The following is a 24,186-nucleotide window of genomic DNA, read 5'->3' on the forward strand; positions in this document are numbered from 1 at the left end:
GAAGAGCTTCAATTCGAAAAGGACTCTCCTCCCAGCCGTCCCGCCTCGTCGGGAAACTGCGTTCGCCCTCGTACGCAGCAGGCGCAGGGATGGGGGGACGGCCGGGAGGCGCAACATCCTATGTTTGGCTTCCGGTGCCCCGCTGCTTGCACTTTGTGGGGCTGCAATCCTGTGCACGTTTACTTACGAGTAAGACCCACTGAACGTAGCGGGATTTTCTTCCAGGGAAACATGCCTGCGATTGCATTGATAATGACTTCGTTGGGTCTTCCGGAATAATAAAAGGAGGAGGATGATTGTGTTTCTTGCAACGTAAGACAATGCACTTTTTATTTTATTAGCAAAGGGTGGAACTGTGCACGTTGCGACGTTTGTAGCACAATTAGAGCTACTAACGTTTACTCGTAAGGGGAGGGCGGGCTAAGCGCCCAAGCAACGTGGTAGCAGGTGGAATTTATAGTCGCTTGTGGACTGAACCGAAACAAAGGATTTTTAGCATGTGTGCCAATTGGCTTACCGATGCCAGGCTCCCTTTGGCACCATCAAGTTTTGTGAATTGCCAATGTTAATTTTAATTATCGTCAGTACTTTTCCTGCCTTTCATTTCCCTCCGACCTCACTGTTTACAACTCCGCCCTCCGTAACTCTGTGTGTGTTAGTGATTTTTATACACTCCTCAGGATAACATTTCATGCATCTGATGAAGTGGACTGTAGTCCATGAAAGCTTATGCCACAATAAATTCAGTAGCCAATAAGGTGCTACTAAATTCCCGGTTCTTTTACTTCCAAAATAGAGTTTACAGATTGAAATACTTTCTGGTAATTGCTGCAAGTATCGAGGTACACCTACGGTACTAGGATAAAGCAGTCATGACTGATTACTATTTCTGACAATTTATATTGGGCTTTATAGCCCAATAAAGGCATTGTCCAACTACTGATTTAGGTTTTTTTCTTATGGAAATCCAGCCATTCACGGTAGAATTCACAACCAGTGAAAGGTGGATTCCTTTGTGAGGGTTGCATCCCCTCCAGCCACTAGGTAATATACAGTTTGGTTTTTAATTTACTCATTTTTACTTATCCCACATTCAAAATTAATGCCTGGCTTTGCTAAATTAAAGTTTCACGTTTCTCTTTACTTCTACTCTCTGCTTATCCTAGGCATTTAGGGTTTGGGACTGATCTGGATTACAAACCAGACTTTCATACCTCAGAAATGAAGACATTAGCTTCTTTAGCCCAGAAACCTAGGTGTGTATTGTGAAATCTATAACACCTGGGACAGGTTTATTCAGCCTTCAACCTCCATCTTGGAACTGAGTCTACAAGCTGAGGTCATACCTACTTCAGCCAAATTTTTGTACCTTTAAAAAAAAAAGTTCCTTGTCCCTCACCTCCCAACATCTTGCATGATTAAGCATTCTGGAGAACTTGAAAGCTTGCCAGACATTTTTGTTGGTCCCAATAAGTAATTTCCAGCTGTGGGTTTTGGATTTTCTTCTATAGCCCAACATGGCTACCTAGTTACCTTTGCTTTTTATAAACCCTGTCAGTTACAGGAATGCACAATAAAAAGGATGTCTGCCCCCCCCCCCCAATAGCAACTCACCAGCTGGCCATGGGGCAGCTATTCTCTCTTTGTCTCTCCCTATCGGGGGATGGAATAATAATGCTACCCTATCTCTACCCTATCTTCCTGAGTTGTAAGGATTACTGAAGCAATATATGTGTTCAAAGTGCTAGATTCATGACTACTACCACTGTCACTCAGTGTTTGAAACTCCCATTGTTCTAGGTGTATTTTGCGACAGGGAATTTCCTTAGCGTGAGCAGTTCGAATACTGCGCCTAAGATTTCAGATTAAAACTGCAGAGTGGAAGCAATGGAGGAACTTTTTCTGCCTCCCCACTTCCAGCTTCTCTGTGAAGACTGGAGGAGAGACCCTCCTAAGAATATTGGGGGGGTGGGCAAGGGAAGGGCTAAATGAACATAATATTTTAGCTGCAGTTCATTCATTTTCAGCTTTGTATTCTTGTTATAAAAAAGTGTGCCTAGACATTCCGTTGTTGTGCCCATAACCTAGGATTAAGGTGCCATTTAGCTCCTACCTTTCATATCTCAGTTTGTAACACTGCTGTCACTACTACATAAGAGCTTTCACCAATGTCCCCAATCAAGTAAACAGTGATGCTCTTTGTTTATTGCTGTGTTTACCATTTGTATATGTTTCTAATTCAATCGCAGCCATTTTTAAAAGGGTGAATACTTGCTTGGCTCTTAAACCCCACGAGAGAACAAAGCCACCCATGCTATAGCTTATTCCTTACTCTACTTGTTTAGAGAAGTTTTTAATGTTTGATGTTTCATCGTGTTTTTAATATTCTGTTGGGAGCCGCCCACAGTGGCTGGGGAAACACAGCCAGATGGGCAGGGTAATAATAATAATAATAATAATAATAATAATAATAATGATAATAATTTTAAAAAAGACAACTGCAGCATTAGCCGCAGGACCCATTAATGCTGTGCTAAAACAGATACTGATGGAAAAGGTCCTTCCCTTCATTGCTATCTCTCATTGCCTCACCCAGGCGTAATAAGTATGGCTTTCTGTGGTTTAAAAACAGCCACAGTTTGCATGGCAAAAATGAACTTTCTTATCCTCAAACACCCCATTCAGTGGTGCAATTAAGTAATTTTAGACTTTGGGCTTAATAGTCTTAAAAGGCCCTTCTCCATCTTCAGATACGTAATATAATATAATATCATTATCATTGTTATTAATTAAATTTGTATACCACCCTATACCCACAGGTCTCAGGGCTGTTCACAGATAACGTCATATTAACGTCATAATACGCAGTATTTCATTTACTTCTGACTGTGACAATCCGACGCAGCTATATTTGGGGACCTTCTGATTATTCCGCTACATGGGGCCCTGAACGTCTGCCCCCAAATCTCACCCTGGTGGTACCACTGTCCCCATCCACACAGACAAATCCATTGCCACCATTAGAGCAATGCGCTCCTATTACATTTACAAAGAGGAGCACGGCATCCCGCATTGCTGTTCCCCAGTCTCGTTGTTGAAAAATGGAGCATGTTTCATCATGTGTTTCTTCCAGAGCTTGAAAGCAATACTGTACACATTCCTAGAAACAATTTCTCTCCCTGCTCACCCCCCCTCCCAACCTGTTTCTGGGAGACTATCTTTTTCACAAGGCATTCCGTTCTAATTAGCTAGCAGATTTCTCTCCATTATCACTAAATTGGAAGAAAAACCCTAAAGGTAGGGCCTAATACAACACTTGTACTTAGAAACAATTTCTCCCTTCCGATTGTTTTGATCATCCCTTCTGAGGAATTATTTAGTGTAACTCAAATGCTAGCATAATACATTGTGAATGGGGGTTTGTAAAAACAATAACAATCCCACAGTCTCTCTGAATTTTGGAAGAGTTGGATGAAATATAGGCTTATTCTTTAGTCTACTTGTTTAGAGAAGTTTTTAATGTTTGATGTTTCAAACGTCAGAGGCCCCTGAAATGGGCTAAAGAAGTGCTATAGTGTAAAAGTTTCTTAAATATTTATTTCCAATTTAAAATTGTCAGTCACTATTTATATTATTAAAAACACCTGGAGGTTGAACTTCTAGCAAAAATATACATTTCAGTTTCAGGATTGCTACAACATCCCAGAAAAAAAAGAAAGAAAGGAGAGTGTGCAGTCCTCAAGTGCTGGAAATACATGCCCAGCAAGTCCTGAGGGATAGCAAGATAGCAGGTGAAGAGGCTTTCAAGGGTGGTGGGTAAAGATGAAGGTTTAGGGCAGGTGAAATTAAAAATCCCAAACTATTCTTGTCAGTGATCTCTGGTTCCTGCTACATGAAGGCTCCAAATTGCTTTACTAAGACACATTCCACCAGCCTCACAGCATTCTGTGAGGTAGAGATGAAACACACCAGTTATTTCAATCTGGAAATAAAGAGGCACAGCAAAATCAAGTACCAGCCAGTCCATCAGTGCAACCCTGGAAGAAGATTGCAAGGATTAAGCAACTTACTTCCCTACACTCGTAAGGAAAATAACAAGATTCAAACCAATGCTGTGTATTAGCCATCATGTCTAGGTAGTGAACAATCCTAAGGTTGAAAACCACAAAGGATCCCATTACTATTATGAAATTTGTGGGTGGTGGAAGCAGTTATGTAATGGGATTTGTTGCTAAAGCACTGAGGGTCCCTGATATTGGAAGTGGCAGGGGGAAAAACAATTCTTGTTTCCAGACAACTATGATCCCAGGAACCACACAGAGACTGTGCCAAAAAGAAAGGGTTTCAAAGCACAGTAAGTGTTTGCTTTGTATCTGAGACAGAAAGGATCTGAAATGGCTCAGATGAGTGCTTGCAGGATCTTACGTGTCTGAGAATTTTCCGCACTAATCAGCCTAAGGGAAGATGAGTCAGACATTGTAACATTGTAGGGCAGTGGTTTTCAACAGGCAAGAGAGATGGGTTGTGGCAATGCTACCACTGCCATTTTGCTTTGTGGAAAAGATGGATGACCTTTCCTGTTTGCACAGGGTCTTGGAAGTAGGTCCCGTTTTCCATGTTGATGTTCTAGGTGCTACTTAAATAGGTCTTGCCTTTGCTATCATGTGACCAACATCACCAAAAGGTAATTTTGTATTCAAAGGATGAAGTGCAGAATCCAAAGCTGTAGCTCCACCAGTGTAACTGAACTTCTGCACCCTAAAGCCCCTGCCTCCACCCTCCTCTGGAGGGTTGGGAGACCCCCTGGAACAGATTTGGGGGACACGCAGGGAGAGAAAAAGAAACTCAAGCGTCGTTGTCCGAGTGGAACTCTGCTTGTACATTGCTAGATACAACCCTTAATGTTGTCTGGCAGATGTAGAAGAAGAGCTTGGAGACAACACATGAGCACTTGGACTTCAATTCTATACTCATCTGAACTTACCACTTAAGAAACTGAACTTATTTTCTAGCTTTCTACAGTGGAACCTCGGGTTGCATACTGTCCTCCTTACAAACACTTCGGGTAACGAGCTCCACTAAACTGGAAGTAGATGCTCCTGGTAGCGAACTTTGCCCTGGGATGCGACTGGAAGTCACGCACCAGTGGCATGGCAGCAGCAGGAGGCCCCATTAGCGAAAGCGCGCCTCAGCTTAAGAACAGTTTCGGGTTAAGAACGGACCTCCGGAACAAATTAAGTTCGTAACCAGAGGTACCACTGTATATGGATTGCATTGCAAGGGCAAAAAGGGCCTAGACTCTGGTACTGTCTGAAAAAGAGCTGGTGGCAAATTAGCTAGGTTATAATCAAACTCTAGGCAAACGAGTGGCCAAGTAAAATGTCCATGATGTTGATTTTACATTTTTGCTTACTTAATAAGGAATGCACATAGGTTAAAGGCATCTTTCCAGTAAGGGGTGCAAAATGATATATCATGGGTTAAAGGCATCTACTCTCTGAAGGGTGCAAAAATCATGTTATTGCAATAAAAGATTTCTACTAGTAGTTCAGAACAGCTGAGCTTTGTGGCTTTAAAACAGAAACACAGGAAGCTGTCTTATACCTAGTTAGAGCCATCTTGTCCAGTCTTTCCTACATTGCCTGACAGCTGCGGATTGAACCAAGAGCCTTTTGTAGGTCAAGTATTTGCCCTTCCCCTGAGCTACAGTGCCTCCCCAAAAGCACAGCTGGGACAAAATTAAGTTCTCAAAGTTCTGTCCCAGCCCAAAGACATGTACTTCAGCATTGCTGAAAGCAAGCACACATAAAAACAGAGTAATCTCAGCATGAAGCAATGGAGTTGGTAATTCACACAGATTAGGCTCTCTTGTTCAGCAAATCCACTCCACAATTCCCAATGGAAGAGGTTCTCTTCTCTTCTCATTTACTGTGGCTGGAGTGGAGAAAAATCTCAGAGGTATGTGGCTTACTCTTTCAGGTTACATAGGCACTAAAAACTGCACATCATCAAGTTCCCGAAGATGGAGACAGGAACTCGTCAGCAACTACAGCATCCGAGAGAAGAACTATGTAACTATTATTTCCTTTCTCCATAGACTGTCAAGGGAAATCCAAATTAAAAATATATCACACACACAAAGCACGGAAAGATCAACCCATCTGCTCATCATGCCCAACACTTTCTGCTCTGATTTGCAGCAGCTCTCCAGGGTATCAGGCAGAGGCGATTCCCATCACCTACCCCCTGACCTTTTAACTGGAGATGCCTGGGATTGAATCTGGGACCTTCTGCCTTCAAAGCATGTGTTCTGCTGAGCTACGCTCCTTCCACAGATATATTAGGTAAAATTTATAGCAGCAGGCTTTTAAAATATCCCTATCTTCTAGTGAATGGTCTTTAGAGTTCTCTGCACCTAAATCTAGAAAATGAAGACAAGCTGCTAAAATTTCTGTTTGGAGGGAAAGAAAGAAGGAAATTGCATGATTTGAGCTGAAATGGTTGGACAACTAGCAGTTTCAAACTTGTGCCACCTACACATCCGTCACCATAAAGTTGTAAATTATTACATTCTGTTTGTTATGTCAAGATTGTTTGGGCAGAAAGTTCTCTTCCTTTATGAAAGCATGCTGTCTATTTGAAATGTGCAGAAATAAGCAAACTTGCCTAAGGCCACATAGCAACAACGCAGTACCTCAGTGCCAAGGCTAGCAGGCCATACCCAAACAACATGCTAATCTGGGAACAGTATACTGGAAGTCACAGCTGGAAGAAACTTGACAACTCACACAATGCATCAACCATGTCTAGGCAGAATGGTCTCACACTGTTCACACAGACATGTGACAATGACTTCCCTGCTGCCACTTTGCTGCAACTGACCAGCAAAGAAGACCTGTGTTCAAAGCGAGCTGACAACTGCAAAAGGTGTCTGGTGAGATCCTTAAGGGCTAAAGCAGAAACAACTCAAGGAAATCAAAAGGAGCCAAAATCTGATATAAGGCCTTTAAAAATACAGTAAAAATTGGTAATCTGATGAGGAAATGTTGAGGGGGTGACGTTGAAATGCTGTGGTTTTTGCTATCTATCACTTTTTTATTACAAAGGTCTAAAAAACAATGGGCAGAACCAGCACAGAGTGCCGTATGTGCCTCTGGCACTGTAATTCACATATAAAGTGTCTTCCTCAGATATTTTGGGCAGCACAGGCATCGGATTCTGCCGTAACTTATTTTAGGAGGGGCAACGTGTGTAACATCACGTGTGGTGGGAGGAAGCCGCAGGTAGGGCCAGCGGGGCCCTTGTAGCCACGTGAAGGCCCTATGGGGCCTGTTGCAGCAGCAGGAAGGCCTGACAGTGTCTCCAGCAGGCCACAGAATATTGAGGGGGCCTGGCCCCTCCCTGGAAATTGGGGGGCACTCGGTACCCCCAGATGGTGCCCCTCTTGGGCAGTTTGGAGAATACCAGGATGCAGGAGGTGGGGAAGTGCAGCAAAACAAAAGCAATCATCACCGTCTTCACTAACATCCTTGTATTGTCGTGACCTCACAGTGGTCCATGGGCTGCCCTTTGAAAAGCAGAACCCACATTATATCTAGCCCAGATAAGGAGACACCCAAGTGCTTATTCAAGTGCAGGATCTACCTTGGAAGGAAGCAAATAGACTTTTGGCAGGTACTATCCGAGAGCAAAACTTCCATGACATCAGGCTCAACTTCATTTGGCAAGCACTGAAGCACAGGGCAAGGGACAGAAAAAGAAGCCCATCTCTCTGCTGTAAGCTTGCAAGTGCCACACATGCCCATAAAGGGCTTCAACAAGCTACACTATAAAACAACCCAAAGGAGAGAGAGAGAGAGAGAGAGAGAGAGAGAGAGAGAGAGAGAGAGAGAGAGAGAGAAAGAAATATGCAGAGGACAGGAGGTATGGCCTTTCACGGAGAAGGCATTTCTGTTTTTGTGCACCAAGGAGATAAGCAAAGGCCTTCCCCCCTCAAAGTATCTCCACAAGGAGTGTCCGTACCCTTCATCAAACACTTGGAGGTTTCTTTGGGAAATGTATACACAGACACACACACGCATGAACACACACACACGCCCTTTCCTTGTAACACCCTAGAATTTATGGCTGAGGGCCAAGCTAGAATTCAGAGTGCAATATAAAAATAATATACAACGGATATATGTTGCAAGTGCTGTTCCTGTACCTGCCAGCCAAGCTACTGCTTGCTTTAACTGGATGGACAAAACCCGCCTTGTCCAACCGCAGAATCCAACCCACAGTTCAAACACGTTTGCGAGGTTGTGTGTAAACACATCAGCTGCTCTAGAACAGTGTAACAGCTGAACTGTAGCAACAGATATTTAGCTTATGATGTGCCTTTAAGTTTCACTTAGTGTATGTTAACGGAAGCCCTGATCTCCCACCATGTGGTAGATGCCAAGTCTTTTCCTGTACAACACCCCCTCCCCTCTATGTACAGAATGCAGCAACCATATAGAAAAAAGCAATTACAGTAGAAGGAATGGAAGACACAGGGGATTTCTTTGCTAATGTACAAAGCATTTTGCTGGATTCCATGGCTTTAACCTATCTCTTAAATATAGGCTCCTCAGTACATGTCCTTGTAGATTTCCTGCAAGAGTGGGTGCAGAGAAGTCTCTGTCTCTGTCTTTTTGATCTTCTGCACCAGCTGCGCATGCTCAGTCACCAACTGTCGCAAGTCAGCCATTTTCTGCAGCAGCTTAGGGAAGAGGTATTGAGTGTCTGGGTGGTTGGCCTGCAAGTGGAACTCGAGGGCCTGGAGGATATTGTCTTGAATCTCTTCTACCTGTTTAACGTTCATCAGGCCAGGACGGTCTACAAAAGGGAGAAAAAGAGAGAGAGAGCACAACATTATTTTCCAGTCCTTTACCTGTCTGAACACCAAGAGAAGCTCAGACTAGCCTCTCCTCAGTGTGGCATTCTGACATCTGTAGGGAGTTTTCCTCATGAAGGAGCATTCAAACATGTAGCACCCTCTCCCCTGAACAAATGCAAACATGTCTGCTGCCTGAAGTGATCTTAACCACTTGATGCTGTTTATTATAAAAGTTGGGGAAACAAGGATGAATTCAGATGAGACGCTTTGAGCGAAAGGTGGGTGTTTTGATGTCAGTTCTCCAAGTACAAGCTATGTTTTTTTCTGCCTTCCTGCAGGCTCCAATCATGTAACTTCTGCAGATTTTTGGCACACTTCGTCTAAATGGGAAATACCCAACTCTCCTCTCAAAAAGGTTATGAGAACAGTTGTGTGTAAGGCTATGTGTGACTAGTGCTGCATGACATCACTGAGGATGGTAACACATTCTATTCCACCCTCCCCACAATCTCTGGAGTAGTTTTCCAACTGTTCTAAAAAAGATTTCATACACACACAGAAATGCACAGAATAAGCACATACATGCAAATGTGCTTCTATAAACAAGAAGACAAACAGAGTAGTGCCAAGGCTGCCCTGACCTCTCACTCACTATTTAAAGATTTGTTTATTTTAAACCACATTTTACTGAGGAATGCTGCACTACAGCAAACATTTATCATTATTTTTACTTAAAGGAATGAACAGGATTTCTCCACAGCAAGGTTCATTTTCTTCTTCACTACATCTGTCTGTTAAATCAGTTATAGAAGCTGAACTGGGGTGTGTGAGATGTGGTACCAAAGACAAGGTCAAAATGGCCAAAGATCTCAACAGTTAAGAGAGGTACTGAGGACCAAACAGTCATGGGAGGTAAAAGAGGAGAGAAAGAGTCAGCAAAGAAATAACAACAATAAGGATTTTTAAAGATTAAAAATGAAGAAGTGGGTGGTATCCTGAATGAGAAGAAAGTAACAAGGATGTTGTGGTAAGTGGTAAATTGGATGTGGATGCAATCCTATCTATATTCACTTAGAAGTAAGTCCAACTGTGTTCAGTAGGGGTTACTCTCGGGTAAGCTTGCACAGGACTGTGGAGAAGATGATTTAATCCTTTCTAGCTTTTTCATCCTGTCTGAATTGCCAGCATCACAATCGCACCTTCAAACTAATATTAATTGGCCTTAACTTAGCAGGGTAATCGCCCGGTCTTCATCAGCAAGCTTTTAGAAAGCATATACCATTGCTAGCAAATAACTCCCCCTTCTCACCTCCACACAGGATGATGGCAGCTACAAACAGAGACAGGTCACTGTCATCCAGCTCCAGGGCATTGAACTTCACAGCAAACTCAAATTTGGGCTCCATGATGTCACTGAAGGGCTTGCGCAAGCTGCGCAGGAACTCGCGCGTCACAAAGCCATTCCCATTGGCCACCAGGAGTCCATCCTTGTTCATAATGGAGGCCAGCATTGCAAAAATGGCCTCGTGCACCCCGTATTTCAGCAGAGTCACTTGGTCATTAAGGTACAAGCTAATGAAGCTAGGGATGCTCTTGGCAAATTCTGTGAGCTCCCGCACAGTTTCCACGGATGTGCACTGGCAGCGGTAAAAAACGTGGACGCCAATCTCCTTGGATGGTGGTATCCCATTCACTAGCTGTTTCCACACGAGACCCTTTTCCGCTTGCCACAGGGTATCCATGTCATGAATCACAAAAGGCTACAAAGAACAAACACATAAGAGTCAGCATTCTGCAGTGAGGAATCAAGCCACAGGCTGAAGTGCAGTGGTGGGGAAGCCCAGGCCTGAGGGTGACATGTGGCCCTCCAGATCTCTCCATCTGGACCTCAGAGCTCTGCCAGCCACCCCCTCACTGGCCCTGCTCCCCCCCCCCCCCCACCAAGTGTTATTGCTTGACTGGAATGTGTTCTTCAACTCTGATAATGCCTCTAGCTTCCTACGATGGCAGACAGAGAATATCTGAGTCTGTGTAGAAAATAGCCTCCTCTACAAAGGTCCCTAGCAAACAACACTGTGCTGAATTCATAGAAGGAAGAGAGGAAGAGGAAGAAGAAGGAAGAGGAGGAGGAGAAGGAGGAGGAGGAGGAGGAGGAGAATGGCAAACAACTTCTTTAAAATAAAATTATTGCTGATACAGAAGAAAGATTGCACTGAGGACTTGTTTATAATCAGGATGGTGAGGCACTATACAAAACTTCAATTTACTGAATTCAGTGAAGTTTGAAGTGAAATACAGAATAAGCACTTCTGGATATTTCAGACACTGGTTCCAATTTAGAGTAAAAAAACTTGGGTTCTGCTATTATTTTCAAGGATAATTACCTCCTAGGATGGAGCAGGATATAAAATGAAAGCTCATCTTACCTATCTATAGTTATTATGACACCTGTGTACAATGATAAAGAAGCATTTTTCAATAGTACAAATGAATATGTATTACCACTATTTAATAATGCTATAGGGATGCCTACTTTTTCAACTTTTCACCCTAAAATTTTCTCCCACCTTTTCCTGCATAGTAATGCTGATGTCTATATAGCTCGATTTTATAGTCCCCAGTGAGCTATATGTATAAATAAACTTCTATATTTCTTTTGGGAAGCCACATGGGATAGAGGCTTAAAAAGGAAGGGGAATGTGTTTTCATGGGAAACATTCCCTCAGTGGAATCAATGGTTTATAATTTTTTCTTTTCTTTTCTTTTGTGCATTTAGGATTGAACTCAGTCACCACCGTTTGCACTAACTAAAACTCTGTACAGGTAGGTAGCTGTGTTGGGCTGCCGTAGTCAAAACAAAACAAAAAATTTAAAAAATCCTTCCAGTAGCACCTTAGAGACCAACTAATATAGTTATTGGTATGAGCTTTTGTGTGCATGCACACTTCTTCAGATAAAACTCTGTGGAATAATTTGAGTACAGAAAACTTCTGGTTATCATGGTGATGTAACTCAGGTCACACTGATCACACCAGCAGCCTCAATATCAACAAAACACCAGGCTTCTCTTTATGAGCAAGACCAAATAGTTGATTAAAGTTCTTTGATGTCAGAGAGTCTGCTTTGGGCACAGCATTGAATCTCTTGGACTGCAGATGCCAAGAGCTTGCCTGGCAAGTTCTGCTCCACTTTCATCCCTCTGGGACTGAGGTACTCACTGGAGTGCTGCTGGCTTTCCCAGTCAGGATGCCTCGTGCCTTCTTTTTGGTCATGTTGAAATTTTTCAGGTAGGCGTTGTAGATGTGCTTGGAAAATACTTTCAGGTCAGCTACCTGCTGGTTCTGACAGGTGATCTCACTTGCTGTCAGTCCTGCCACTAACTTCCTTTTTTCAGCTTCAGGCATGCGGCCGAAACGAATGGCTGAAGAAACGTAACAAAGAAGATACTGTTAGGAGTCTTGGGCCGAAATAGCATCCCCATGTCTTTCCAACTTTTTATTTATTGAAGACATTTCATATTACACAATTATAGGTGGACGGGGAGGGAAACAAAAAAATAAGAGTGTTAATTATTACATTTATATCCCTCTTTTTCCATCAGGAAGCTCAAGGTGGTGTTTTGGGGCACTGTGCTCTTGCACAGGTCACGTGACTAATGCAAGAGCGCATCCCAGAAGATACGCATCCTAGTTTTCTGCTGGGACATGTTGGAGGGCATGGTGGCACCATTCACATAACAAAAACTACCACAGAGATATCAGCGTCTTCAAAAGTAGGGGGTCTATGGCTTTTAAAAAACAGGGGGTCCGCAGTACTTAGCTAATTGGGAACCACTGTTCTAAAGACAAAACAAGGAAAAATAGACTGGAAGCAATAGACATTGATTTGCCATTCTTAGGCTGTGTCCATAACAATCATTTTCAGAAGGAAAGATATGCAGGCTGTGCAATGATTCCAACCCACTACCTGGCTAATGAGGATGACTGCCAGAGCAGCATAGTTAGACACTCCCCCACAAACACCCCCACCCACAATACTAAACACGTTGCCTACAGAAAATACAAATTTCCATATCTAGCTATGTTTTTCTTCCTGTATCTAGAGCTAAGGGGATGAGAGGAGTCTCACCGTTGTGCGACATGCCCAGGGAGAGGCATTTCTGAAAGCGGCAGTACTGGCACTTGTTTCGGTTCTTCTTCTGAATTTTACAGCTCCGCTCACACCTCTCGTACTCCAGTTTCATACGGATTGTTCGACGAAAGAAGCCCTGTTGGAGAGCAGACAGAGGGAGAAAAGAAACAGGGAGATGGGTCATTGTGATAACACAGCAGCTCCTTATAAAATGTCCCAGGATTGCTGTCAACTTGAGTCTCAGGACAGAATATCGTTTTCAGCAACAAGCAAAGAGACTTCAGAACAATGGACCATACTATATGTTAACATACACATGGAGAAGGACTGAAGGTAGGACAACACTCCCAGCTTATGAACCGATTGCTTACAGAAGTAGGCTTTGTATGGACAAGCATAACAATATTTGGAACTCGTTTATTAAAAAATATGGTAGGTTATCAAGGTAAAGGTACCCCTGCCCGTATGGGCCAGTCGTGTCCGACTCTAGGGTTGTGCACCCATCTCACTTAAGAGGCCGGGGGCCAGCGCTGTCCGGAGACACTTCCGGGTCACATGGCCAGCGTGATGAAGCTGCTCTGGCGAGCCAGCACCAGCGCAGCACACGGAAACGCCGTTTACCTTCCCACTATAAAGCGGTACCTATTTATCTACTTGCACTTAGGGGTGCTTTCGAACTGCTAGGTGGGCAGGAGCTGGGACCGAACGGCGGGAGCTCACCCCGCCGCGGGGATTCGAACCGCCGACCATACGATCGGCAAGTCCTAGGCACTGAGGTTTTACCCACAGCGCCACCTGCGTCCCATATGGTAGGTTATAAATAACCATAAATCTATCTGTATAATAATAACATTCATATACCTACATACTAGACTTGCATATATGGAATTGTAGTTGTCTGCATATATACCTTTTATTTTTATTTCTTTATTCACTTTTAATTTTTACTTTATTTTGTTCAATTGAAATATTCTCCCCCAAATTTTTTTTTTAACATACTATGATGGGATGATGAGCTGCTGTGCGTAAAAGCGTAGTCCCTCAGAGTTTGCCCAGATTAGCAAAGCTCTGTCTATAGCGGAGCCCCTTAAGCATGGCTCCCTCAGTCGCTGGCAGAATCCGACAGTGGGCGTTTACGGAATCTACTCCAGCATAAAAGCTCCTTGACGGAAACGCGTCGTCTGGATTCTCGGCGCGACAGTTTCCGGCGAGGAGTGGGTGTACCTATGGGAGGTCCTGAGACTTCTCCACTGTTATCGCTAGAAGCCTCCCTGAGCCATTCCTTCGCCTCCCTCTCTCTCTGATCTCCCACTCTCCCCCTGCTGGTGCCTTCCTCCGCTGCTGAGTCTCTTCTGGCTTCTGAGAGCCCCTCCACCTCCTGCCTTTCCGATGGCAGTTCCCTGACACATACACATGGAGAAAAGAATGGTACAAGCAGGATGAAAACCTAAACATAATAGTCCCATGTAAAAAACAGCAAAAAACAGACTTGTAGTATCAGAAAGATCCAGCAGGGGGATATGAATAAACAAATCCAGCTTTTCAACATCCTTGCCTCTCTCCCTTCAGTTTCCCCGCCCCCTTTGAATAATTTTGGCATCACTTAGACATTGAATAACTCATCTCCTTTGGCATTCTGCGATTCCAACAGCCAGCCAAATGATCAGGAGCAGAATACGTTCACAGGTGTCCCATGGAGTATGTCAGCCAAAGATTATGTCTAAAAGTAATGTTTATGTTCTCAGGGAGGCCAGAGTTGATGGAGAATAGCGACAGGTAAGAAGGGCAGAGAAGACGTAAAGCAGGAAAATGTCCCAGGCAAAACTCCTGTGCATATTAGGGACAAATTCCAGAAGGGTGTCCACATTAGTCTGTAGAGTTTAGGAATATTACTACCAGTCCATTTCAAGGGATATTTTTACTTCAGATCCACAGAATGCAGCACCTTGTTAATGTTTGCAGAATAATGCTTTTGTTCTGCACTATCAGAATAAAGGTTAGTCTTATACCTTTGTTCCAGTTGTGGGTTAGAGATACTTGGATCTTTAACCTCTGAAGAAAAGATTCTGTTTTCTTCCATAATTTACTCACTGAAGCCTCCTATAACCTTGTGAATAACAGGAGTAGCTAAAATGTGGCCCTTGTAGATCTACTATAACATGTGTATAAGTCACACAATATATGGCTAATAAATCATGCTTTGAGGAATAAAGGGGCTAAAATAAATGCATAGTTAAACGCAGTTAGAACTCAAAAAGACAAGCAGAAGTGAAATTTGGCACGTAATTAGAACTGAATACACTTGGGTCAGACCAAAAGATGATGAACACAGACTTTTCTAATCAATGTGCTTAGGTCAGGGGTTTTCAGCAGCACAGACCAACACATTTCTAGGTTAAAGAAAGAAAAAGGAACTGGTTTGAAATGAGGCAATCTATTCTTGTTAGAAAAGGAGCACGAAACAGGGCAAAAGTTTACCAACAGGGGAAGGGAACATTAAATATAAGAACTGGTATCTTTGTATTTGTTGTTTATTCTTTTGTGCATTGTAGCGGTAGTTTATTAAAACTTTATAGTCATTTGAATTTTCCTGATCAGTCACTGCCTGGTTCGGTTGGTGAAGAGACTCCTAAGGACTCTATAAATGTATGACTTCAAACACGGTGCTAAGAGTCTTGAAGGAGGGTGCTAAAGCCACAAAATCTAATACCTTCCAGGTATTGTTAGACAACAACTCCCAGGAGCCCTGGTCATCATGGCCGATGACCTGGGATGATGGGAGTTGTAGTTCAGTAACATCTAGAGGGTCACAAGTTAGCCACCCCTTCTGCATAGAGTTTGTACATTGCATATTGTCCATACCTTGCAACCCTCACATGCATGCACTCCATAGTGGAACCCCGATGCCTTATCACCACAGACCCTGCACTCTACATTCAGACTTCCTGAGGTTGCCTCATCACAGCCCATTTGGAGTTGGTCTGACAGAGAAGGTGAAGAACTCTGGGAAAGATCTAACAGGGAAACAAAAACAAGAAGTCATTGCACTGCCGTTCTGCACCAGACACATAGCATCTCTACAGCACAACTTCCTTACCCATATTTTGCATTTTCCCCAGATACAACCAACCAGTTTGCATTTGTAAAGCACTGGGTTTCAGAGAAAGTCCAGCTTCAGCCTGTATTTAATGCAAACTTACCACTGTGCATAACATGCTTGTCATTTTCTTCACTGGTTATTTCATCCTTCCAGTTCACAAAATCTAGCAATGCATTAGAATCCAGCAGCGCTATGGCATCAGAACCGCCCCCCCCAGCACATAAGGTTTAAGTGTTTGAAACCAATAGTCTTCAACACATGAGACCACAGAACTGCTGTTCAGAATGGAATTTATTGCCACTGCAAGCAAGAGGGTCTCTCTTCTCAGTTTGGGCAAGTTCTGGGTGCCTTCATATTTCCTTTTCATACCCCGGTCAGGCGAAATCATTTGTTATTCAGTAGTATCACTGAGTCTTTGACAGCTTTGTTTTTCAATGAATTAGTTCAAAGGATCAAAAGAAGGCAACTCAGGTATCTCTACAGGTCACTGGCAAAAGCTATGGCATACAGTGGTGCCTCGCAAGACGAAATTAATTCGTTCCGCAAGTCTTTTCGTCTTGCGAGTTTTTCGTCTTGCGAAGCACGGTTTCCCATAGGAATGCATTGAAAATCAATCAATGCGTTCCTATGGAAACCGCCTTCAGACCAGGTCCGGGGACAGTCTGTCCCCCGACCTCTTCTGAAGGCCGGCGGGGGGCGAAAGTCTTTGCTTTCCCCCCCGCCTGCCTTCCCGGGACAGCGGAGACTTCTCCGCTGTCCGGGGCGATCTTAAAATGCTGGCGGGCGGCGATTTAAAACATGCTGGCGGGCAGCGATTTAAAAGCCCCCGGGAAGGCAGGCAGGGGGGACAAAGACTTTTGCCCCCCGCCCGCCTTCAGAAGAGGTCCTGGACCTCTTCTGAAGGCGGGCGGGGGGCAAAAGTCTTTGCTCCCCCCGCCTGCCTTCAAAAGCCGTCCGGGATAGCGGGAAGCGCTTCCCTGCTATCCCGGACTGCTTTTAAAATGCTGGCGGTGGGGAGCAAAGCCTTACGGCCCCCGCCGGCCTTCCTGGACCTCTTCTGAAGGCTGGAGGGGGGGGAAAGGCTTTGCTCCCCACCGCTAGCATTTAAAAGAGGTCCCCGGAGATTTCCCTATGGGCTTTCTTCTTGAGAAGCAAGCCCATAGGGAAATTCGTTTTGCGAAGCGCCTCCAAAACGGAAAACCCTTTCGTCTAGCGGGTTTTTCGTCTTGCGAGGCGTTCGTCTTGCGGGGCACCACTGTAACACCTCAAAGTGACCAACATACAATATTCAGAGGAAAACTTTCCCACCATTCAAGTCCACAAAACTGAGGGTGGATTTACCCAAAGCTTGTGGCAGAAATTCACTTGAAACCTTAGCCCAACAAGTTAACTTGCCTTCCTTCACACTCATTATTACTTCAACATTCTTTTCCGCATCTGTTGAAATGTTAATTCAAATAACTTCTCTTATTCTGGATATGTTCCCACATGCCTCTTTATGTGAGACCAGCAAGTATTAATATAGCACCATACTAACTTCAGCACTGTTTCTCTTAAGATCATGTCCAAACATTAGTTAAGGAGAGTAATTACAGTGGATTTTACCCATAGGATGAGCCCAGCTGCTTTTCCCCTTTAAATCATAAATGACAGATGCACACATTGGTAATCTGAATCCTGATTTAGTTAACAGATTTACCCCTCCCCAATATTTCAGATCATCTTTTAAATTGTATTCTTTTGAAAGCAACACATGTCCATTTAGTAATTTAAAATGTTCATTCATCATCTATTTTTTGTTAGAGGCAATCAGTTTAAGAGCTGAGAAAGTAAACAAGGGAAGGGAGGTAGGTGGGTTTGCGATGTAACAGGCACCAGCCAACTAGTGCTGTATGCAGGTAGCTGAGCCAGTATTCTCTGAACTCCCCCTTGAACAGAAAATTATTTGTTTGCACTCACCATATTCTACAGTTTTCACAAAATTTATTAATCCTGTTTTCTTCCTGTTTTGCTCACTTGCAGTGAACATTGTAAAGTTCTGCTATGCAAACTCCCTTGCTCAACAGCAACAGAGAGGAGAGACAACAGAACATACAGTAATGAATTTCTGTCCAGGCTGATTAAAGCATCTGTGTCCTGCTGCATGACTACTTGCACGGTTCCCTGTGCTAGGGGAGTTCAGAGCAACTGGTGCTGCCTTTGATAGACAGGATGTGGGTGGCATCAGTTATTTCATGCCTGAGGAGTAACACGAAGGTGAGGCTTGGATTAGGTGCAAAGGAAGTGTAGCTTACAGAGGAGCTTCAGCAGAGAGGGAGCAATAAGCAGAAGAGAGTAAGATGAAAGAGGGTCACAGACAAAAACATTAACCTGAAATGTGAGAATTCCTTGCATGAGGAGTGATAGGAAAGCAGTGTCATGGCATTAAGATGAGAGGAGACATAATCATAGCAAGAGAGGCAAAAATATTATCTTAGTGGGGGTGCTCCCAATTGTCTTGCATATGAGAAAGCAAAGGGAAGCCGACAAGCAGAAGTCCAAACCAGAAATGACCAGCTGGTGACCTGTGGGCCAAATCCAAGTCCTATCTATGCCTGATAGATATCTGTCAAAGCAGTGGATAGTTTTTACAACATCAGCCAATGACCATAGCTTGGCTATAAGAAGAGCATTAGAAGGAGCTGAATATCACCCCATGGGTATAGTGTGTGAGCGTGTGACAGTGAAAGGGAGCGTGGGAAGAATGAGAAGCTGAAAGGAAACATTAGAAATCCCATTCAGAGACATCAGCAGATGCACAGAAGGAAATGTCAGTGAGATGTTCAAACATGGGACTTGACAGAAAGTGAAAAGAGGGATGGAAAGAATAAATACAGGAGTCACATAAAGGTGGCAGTATTGCAAGAGAGAAGAGGCTCAGAACTGAGCCTGCAGGACATCTGCAGGGAGGAGTGATCAAGAAGGGGTGAACGTCTAAACCAGTGTTTCCCAACCGGTGTTCCGCGGCACACTAGTGTGCCGCGAGACGCTGCCTGGTGTGCCGTGGGAGGGAGGCGGGCGAGTCGGGCGGCGAGAGGCCGGGCGGCGGCGAGCACACGCGGCGCGGCGAGCTCCCTCCCCCCCACATCCCATCGCCGCTCGCTTCGGCAGGCTGCCCCGTGCTCCGCGCTTGTGTCGGCTGCCCCGTGCTCCCCCCGAGAGCGCAAGGCTTGCGGGCGGCAGCTGGCAGCGCGGAGCACGGGGCGCCCTTCGGAGGACGCCACGTGTTCCGCGCTGGTGTCGGCCAGCCTTGCGCACCCGGGGGATCTCCCCCCAGGAGCGCAAGGCTTGCGGGCGGCAGCCGGCAGCACGGAGCAGGGGCGCCCTTCGGAGGCCGCCCCGTGCTCCTCACTGGTGTTGGCCAGCCTTGCGCACCCGGGGGATCTCCCCCCAGGAGCGCAAGGCTTGCGGGCGGCAGCTGGCAGCACGGAGCACGGGGCGCCCTTCGGAGGACGCCCCGTGCTCCGCGCTTGTGTCGGCAAGCCTTGCGCACCCGGGGGATCTCCCCCCGGGAGCGCAAAGCTTGCGGGCGGCAGCTGGCAGCGCGGAGCACGGGGCGCCCTTCGGAGGACGCCCCGTGCTCCGCGCTGGTGTTGGCCAGCCTTGCGCACCTGGGGGGCCCGTGGGGCGCCCTGAAACAGAGGGTTCCCCATGCTGCGGACTGTAGCCTGCCGCCCGACGCGCGGGGCGCCCTGAAGCAGAGCGCCCCTCGCGCCAGGCAGACATGGGCCAGCCCCACAAGCTCGGGGGACAGCGGGGAGGCGCAGCACCGCCATCCCACTGTTCCCCGACCTGGTTTTTTTGGGGGGGGAAATAAAGGAAAAATACGGTACTTACTATTTCATAATAAAGTAATTATAAAATACTTTCTTTGTGTTTATTTGATGCCTATTAACGAGAGTTACTTTATATATAGTCAATATAGGCACAGAGTTAATTTTTTAAACATTTTCTAATGGTGGTGTGCCTCAAGATTTTTTTCATGAAACAAGTGTGCCTTTGCCCAAAAAAGGTTGGGAAACACTGGTCTAAACAGAGGGAGAAAAGGAGAACAAAAAACCATAATCAGAGACAAGAGATAAAGAGTGTTGTGGAAAGGAAAAGAGATACCAAGACAACTAGCTTGGGGTGGGGAATCAGCATAAAGGAATGAATTTGTCATATTGTGACAAATTTGCCTACTGAGGGGAAAGCTCACTGTAAAAGCCACCTATTGCTGCTTTAAAAATGTGTTGGATGCATTAGCCTGCTTCTCCAACCTACCTGTGTAGCTGATAGAAGGTGCTGAATTATCTGGTCCTTCATTTGGGTCTGAGGTTCCACCTACTGCCGTCAGTGCCTCTTCCTCTTCCTCCTCCTCTTCCCTGACCTCAGGTACTTCCTCCTTTGGCTGTTGCATAACTGATCACCACCCTTCAGTGCCCAGACTGCAGTCCCTGTCATAGCTCTGGCATCATCCACGTCTGCCCCTATCAGGCTGTTCCTGCTAGCCTTCAAGGAAGAGAAGGAAAATGTTAAAGAGCATTTGACAGGGAAACACTGTGCTATGGAGTCTCAGAAGGCCAATGGACCACTGTGTATATAGGGATTGGTAATCTGTGCTAGGACCACAAGCTCTGCACTCAATGCAAACTAGGCAAATGTATTCCAATGGCAATGTGCCGATTTTCACAGGCTTGGGATGTGATGGCAAGGACAGCTGTCCTCAAACTCAAGGACAGAGGAGAACGGGCCACTCAAGGTTGTATAAGGAAAGGAATAGGAAGCTACGAAAAATACAAGTGCCTTCTCATCGGTCATGGGACAATCACTTTAACCTCTGAACTGTCAATAAGCACAGAACTCTGAAAAAAAAATTCCCCTCCGCATAAATACAAGGTGCTCACCATCTCCAGAGTGTGTTGAGCAGTTTACAGAATGTTTCCATATCCTGGTCACCTTCCCTCTTAAGACCAATTTACATTGTATCTGCTGTGTACATATTCCATTTCCTGACCTTCCTTAGGAATGGATCGCATGGACAAACAAGATACGATACAGGAAAGAACAACTATGGCCAGCAACTTTTCCCATAATCACAGTGGCACTATTTCCAGTCACTACAATCATGGGAACTGCTGACAATCACATCCTTGAGTATCCACCTCATACATTATGTTTGTCCATGTGAGGGTTTGCTCAGGAATAGACTACTTGCATGTACATAAACCACACTGCGTAATCTCAAAGAGATGTTGCTATTTCTCTATATGCTGAGGGATTTGCTATTCAATGCAGTTGCTGAGGCTGCAATTTGAAGCACAATACCAGCGGGGGGGGGGGGGACTTAACCCTTTCCTCTTAGTCTATTTTTCTGCCAAACGTCCTCCCCCTCAAGTTCTCCCCTCCCCAAGAGTCATCTTCAGATTTCTGTCCCAGCAAGCTGCATTATATGAAAAACAATAAAAGAACATCAGAACAGCTCATCCTACGTAATTATATCTAATTCACTCAGAAGTCTCTTCATTTTTGTATTTGAGCAATATCTTCGATAGAATTTCTTTGGATTTTAGCCTTAAAAACACACAGCCTTTCAATATGCTACAATGATGTAGCCATTATCATCCTCTGCCCTTCACTAGCATGTCCCCGGACAGGTTAAAACAATTTTTAGATTTTTAAATTAAAACAGAGTACAATTACAGGAATAAAGTGGGCCCTGAAAACACCTATCTCAGGTGTTACAGGCTAGGGTAAAGAGGTACGTGTTCAGCATTTGCCCGAAAGCTGTTAAAGAAGCCAGACGCACCTCTGTGGGGAGGAAATTCCACAACTTAGGGAATGCTGCAGAGAATCCATTGAAATTCATTCTATGCACAAAGAGTCTTGCGGCACCTTAAATACCATTTTTTTTTATTGTGGCATAAGCTTTCATGGACTAGAGCCAACTTCATCGGATGCATACACAATTTGGTGTGAAAGAAAATAAATGTAAGGCTGAACAGTAAAGAAATGCAAAAATTCAGTAAGGTAAAGGTAAAGGTACCCCTGCCCATACGGGCCAGTCGTGTCCGACTCTAGGGTTGTGCGCCCATCTCACTTAAGAGGCCGGGGGCCAGCGCTGTCCGAAGACACTTCCGGGTCACGTGGCCAGCGTGACAAGCTGCATCTGGCGAGCCAGCGCAGCACACGGAAACACCGTTTACCTTCCCGCTAGAAAGCGGTCCCTATTTATCTACTTGCACCCGGGGGTGCTTTCGAACTTCTAGGTTGGCAGGCGCTGGGACTGAATGACTGGAGCGCACCCCGCCACGGGGATTCGAACCGCCGACCATGCGATCGGCAAGTCCTAGGCGCTGAGGTTTTACCCACAGCGCCACCCGTGTCTCTTAAAAAAATTCAGTACAAGACCTTAAAATGTATGCAAACTCTCCCTTCACAGCAGCAATTGGTGATAACACAATAATATTAGCACCTGTAATCAATACCTGTAGTGTGAAAGGCAATAATTGTTCTCCAAATGAATGGAGAAGTTGCAATTCAGCAGTTACCTGAGGATTGTGTACATGACAACTGTTTACTCAAAGCTGCCTTTAGGACCCCATCTGCAGTATCATATCACTTTAAACCACAGATTTAAACCTCACAGATTTATTTCTGCTGTGTAAGGGCTTTTAGAACAGCCCCACCTGCCACACATGCATACTTGTCTTTGGCAAAATACTCATGCCGATATGGATCCAGTACCAGAATGGAATAGCTAACTTTGCTGGGAAGCTTTGCTGAGAGTTTTACCATGGGCACACAGCTCTACTTCTGCTACCTGTTTTTAATATTTATTTGTTTTTTAATTTAATTTTTAACAAGTCAGGGCACAAGCACCCTCCTGGCTTGAAATAAAAATGATTTAAGCTCTCTCCTAAAAGTTAATAGAAACTGGGACAAACATATTCCATGGAGAAGTGACTTCCAAAGGTACAGGGCTACAGCTGAGAAGGTCCTGTCCCCGTTACCCATCAACCTAACATCTGTCCTGGATGGGCAAGAGAGATGGACCTCTACAGCTGAATGCCTGAGCATGTTCATATAAGTGCAAATAATCCTTCAAATATACAGCTCTGAAGAATGGAGTGCAAAGGTAGGAAACTATTGCAGGGGGCTGGATACGCCTTCTGGTTTTAATCATATTTTGGTTGTTAAAAGGCTAGATGAGCACTCTTTTACTAAAGTAATGGGGAGCACTCAAGCTCTTAAAAAGCACACTTAACACAACAACAGATAAAACTTCTAAAGAGATCATAGAACAACATAATCATCACAGGTCGGGACTGACAGAGCACTGTAACATGCAGGACTAACAGTCATGACAGACAGGCTGCAGTCATTTGCTCAAAAAGTACAACATCCCTGCCAAAGAAGCACCTGAGGAAAGGCACATGGATTGAAAGAAGCAAATGAGCAGAAACTTGTTTGTCTCACATAAAAATGATAATTTGGAAAGGGGGCTTTAATATTCAAACAATTGAATATTTACTTTAATTTATCTAGGTTAAGAGCACTATCCCTGCCAGTTAGGCTATGGATGTATGCACTTAAGAGTGGAATCTTCACTTGCATTTATAAGACAGGAGGTTACGGTATATGAGTTCAAGGAAGCAGATACTGGTATATACAGACGCAGTTTCACTTTGCTTCTGAAGCAGTTTGAAATCAAGGTGTTTGCAATACACTTAAATTGAACACCTATATATTTGTACAGACGAAGTAGGTCAAAAAATGGAATCCGTGGAAGGACAAGCATCAAAAAGTCTCTAGAACTGACAGTGTTTACTGGGTCCCCAACACACTGCATTTATTTACAGGAGTTAATAAATCCAGCACAAAATTGCATCTAGACACTTCATGACTAAAACACAGACAGTATCAGACAAAAGACACAGGCTAGCTATCAAATTTGAATCATATACTGAGCTGTCAAGAAGGTAGCTAGCATGACTGATTACTTGCTGGAGTCACCACCTCTCCAGCTCAGCTGGGATCACACCACTTTCGATGATGTTTTGAGACACCCATGCGC

At 44.6% G+C, this 24,186-nt stretch overlaps 1 protein-coding gene and 1 long non-coding RNA gene across 7 annotated transcripts in view; one reads left to right on the forward strand and one right to left on the reverse strand.

Annotated features, from left to right (window-relative positions):
• The first annotated feature begins 185 nt into the window (after nucleotides 1–185).
• LOC310847389 lies at nucleotides 186–13,096 on the forward strand. The gene is made up of 4 exons (XR_014565790.1): nucleotides 186–312; nucleotides 9,199–9,275; nucleotides 11,637–11,683; nucleotides 12,963–13,096. It is a non-coding gene; the product is annotated as an uncharacterized lncRNA (long non-coding RNA).
• The window catches only part of PPARD (peroxisome proliferator activated receptor delta), a 54,936-nt gene continuing 34,327 nt past the window's right edge, over nucleotides 3,578–24,186 (reverse strand). For 4 of the 6 annotated variants that reach the window (XM_083744954.1, XM_083744953.1, XM_083744960.1 and 1 more), the window contains exons 2-7: nucleotides 20,394–20,621; nucleotides 15,854–16,005; nucleotides 12,989–13,127; nucleotides 12,079–12,281; nucleotides 10,170–10,620; nucleotides 3,578–8,859 (exon numbers count right to left, since the gene is read on the reverse strand). In XM_083744954.1, coding sequence (XP_083601080.1) covers nucleotides 8,612–8,859; nucleotides 10,170–10,620; nucleotides 12,079–12,281; nucleotides 12,989–13,127; nucleotides 15,854–16,005; nucleotides 20,394–20,529 — 1,329 coding nt within the window. In that variant the 5' untranslated portion in view covers nucleotides 20,530–20,621 and the 3' untranslated portion in view covers nucleotides 3,578–8,611. Of the gene's footprint in view, nucleotides 8,860–10,169; nucleotides 10,621–12,078; nucleotides 12,282–12,988; nucleotides 13,128–15,853; nucleotides 16,006–20,393; nucleotides 20,704–24,186 lie in introns of all 6 variants that reach the window. The other 2 variants (XM_083744959.1, XM_083744962.1) reach the window with 2 other exon arrangements.

Source organism: Podarcis gaigeae, assembly GCF_964106915.1.
Source record: "Podarcis gaigeae genome assembly, chromosome: 6".
Lineage (NCBI taxonomy): Eukaryota > Metazoa > Chordata > Lepidosauria > Squamata > Lacertidae > Podarcis > Podarcis gaigeae.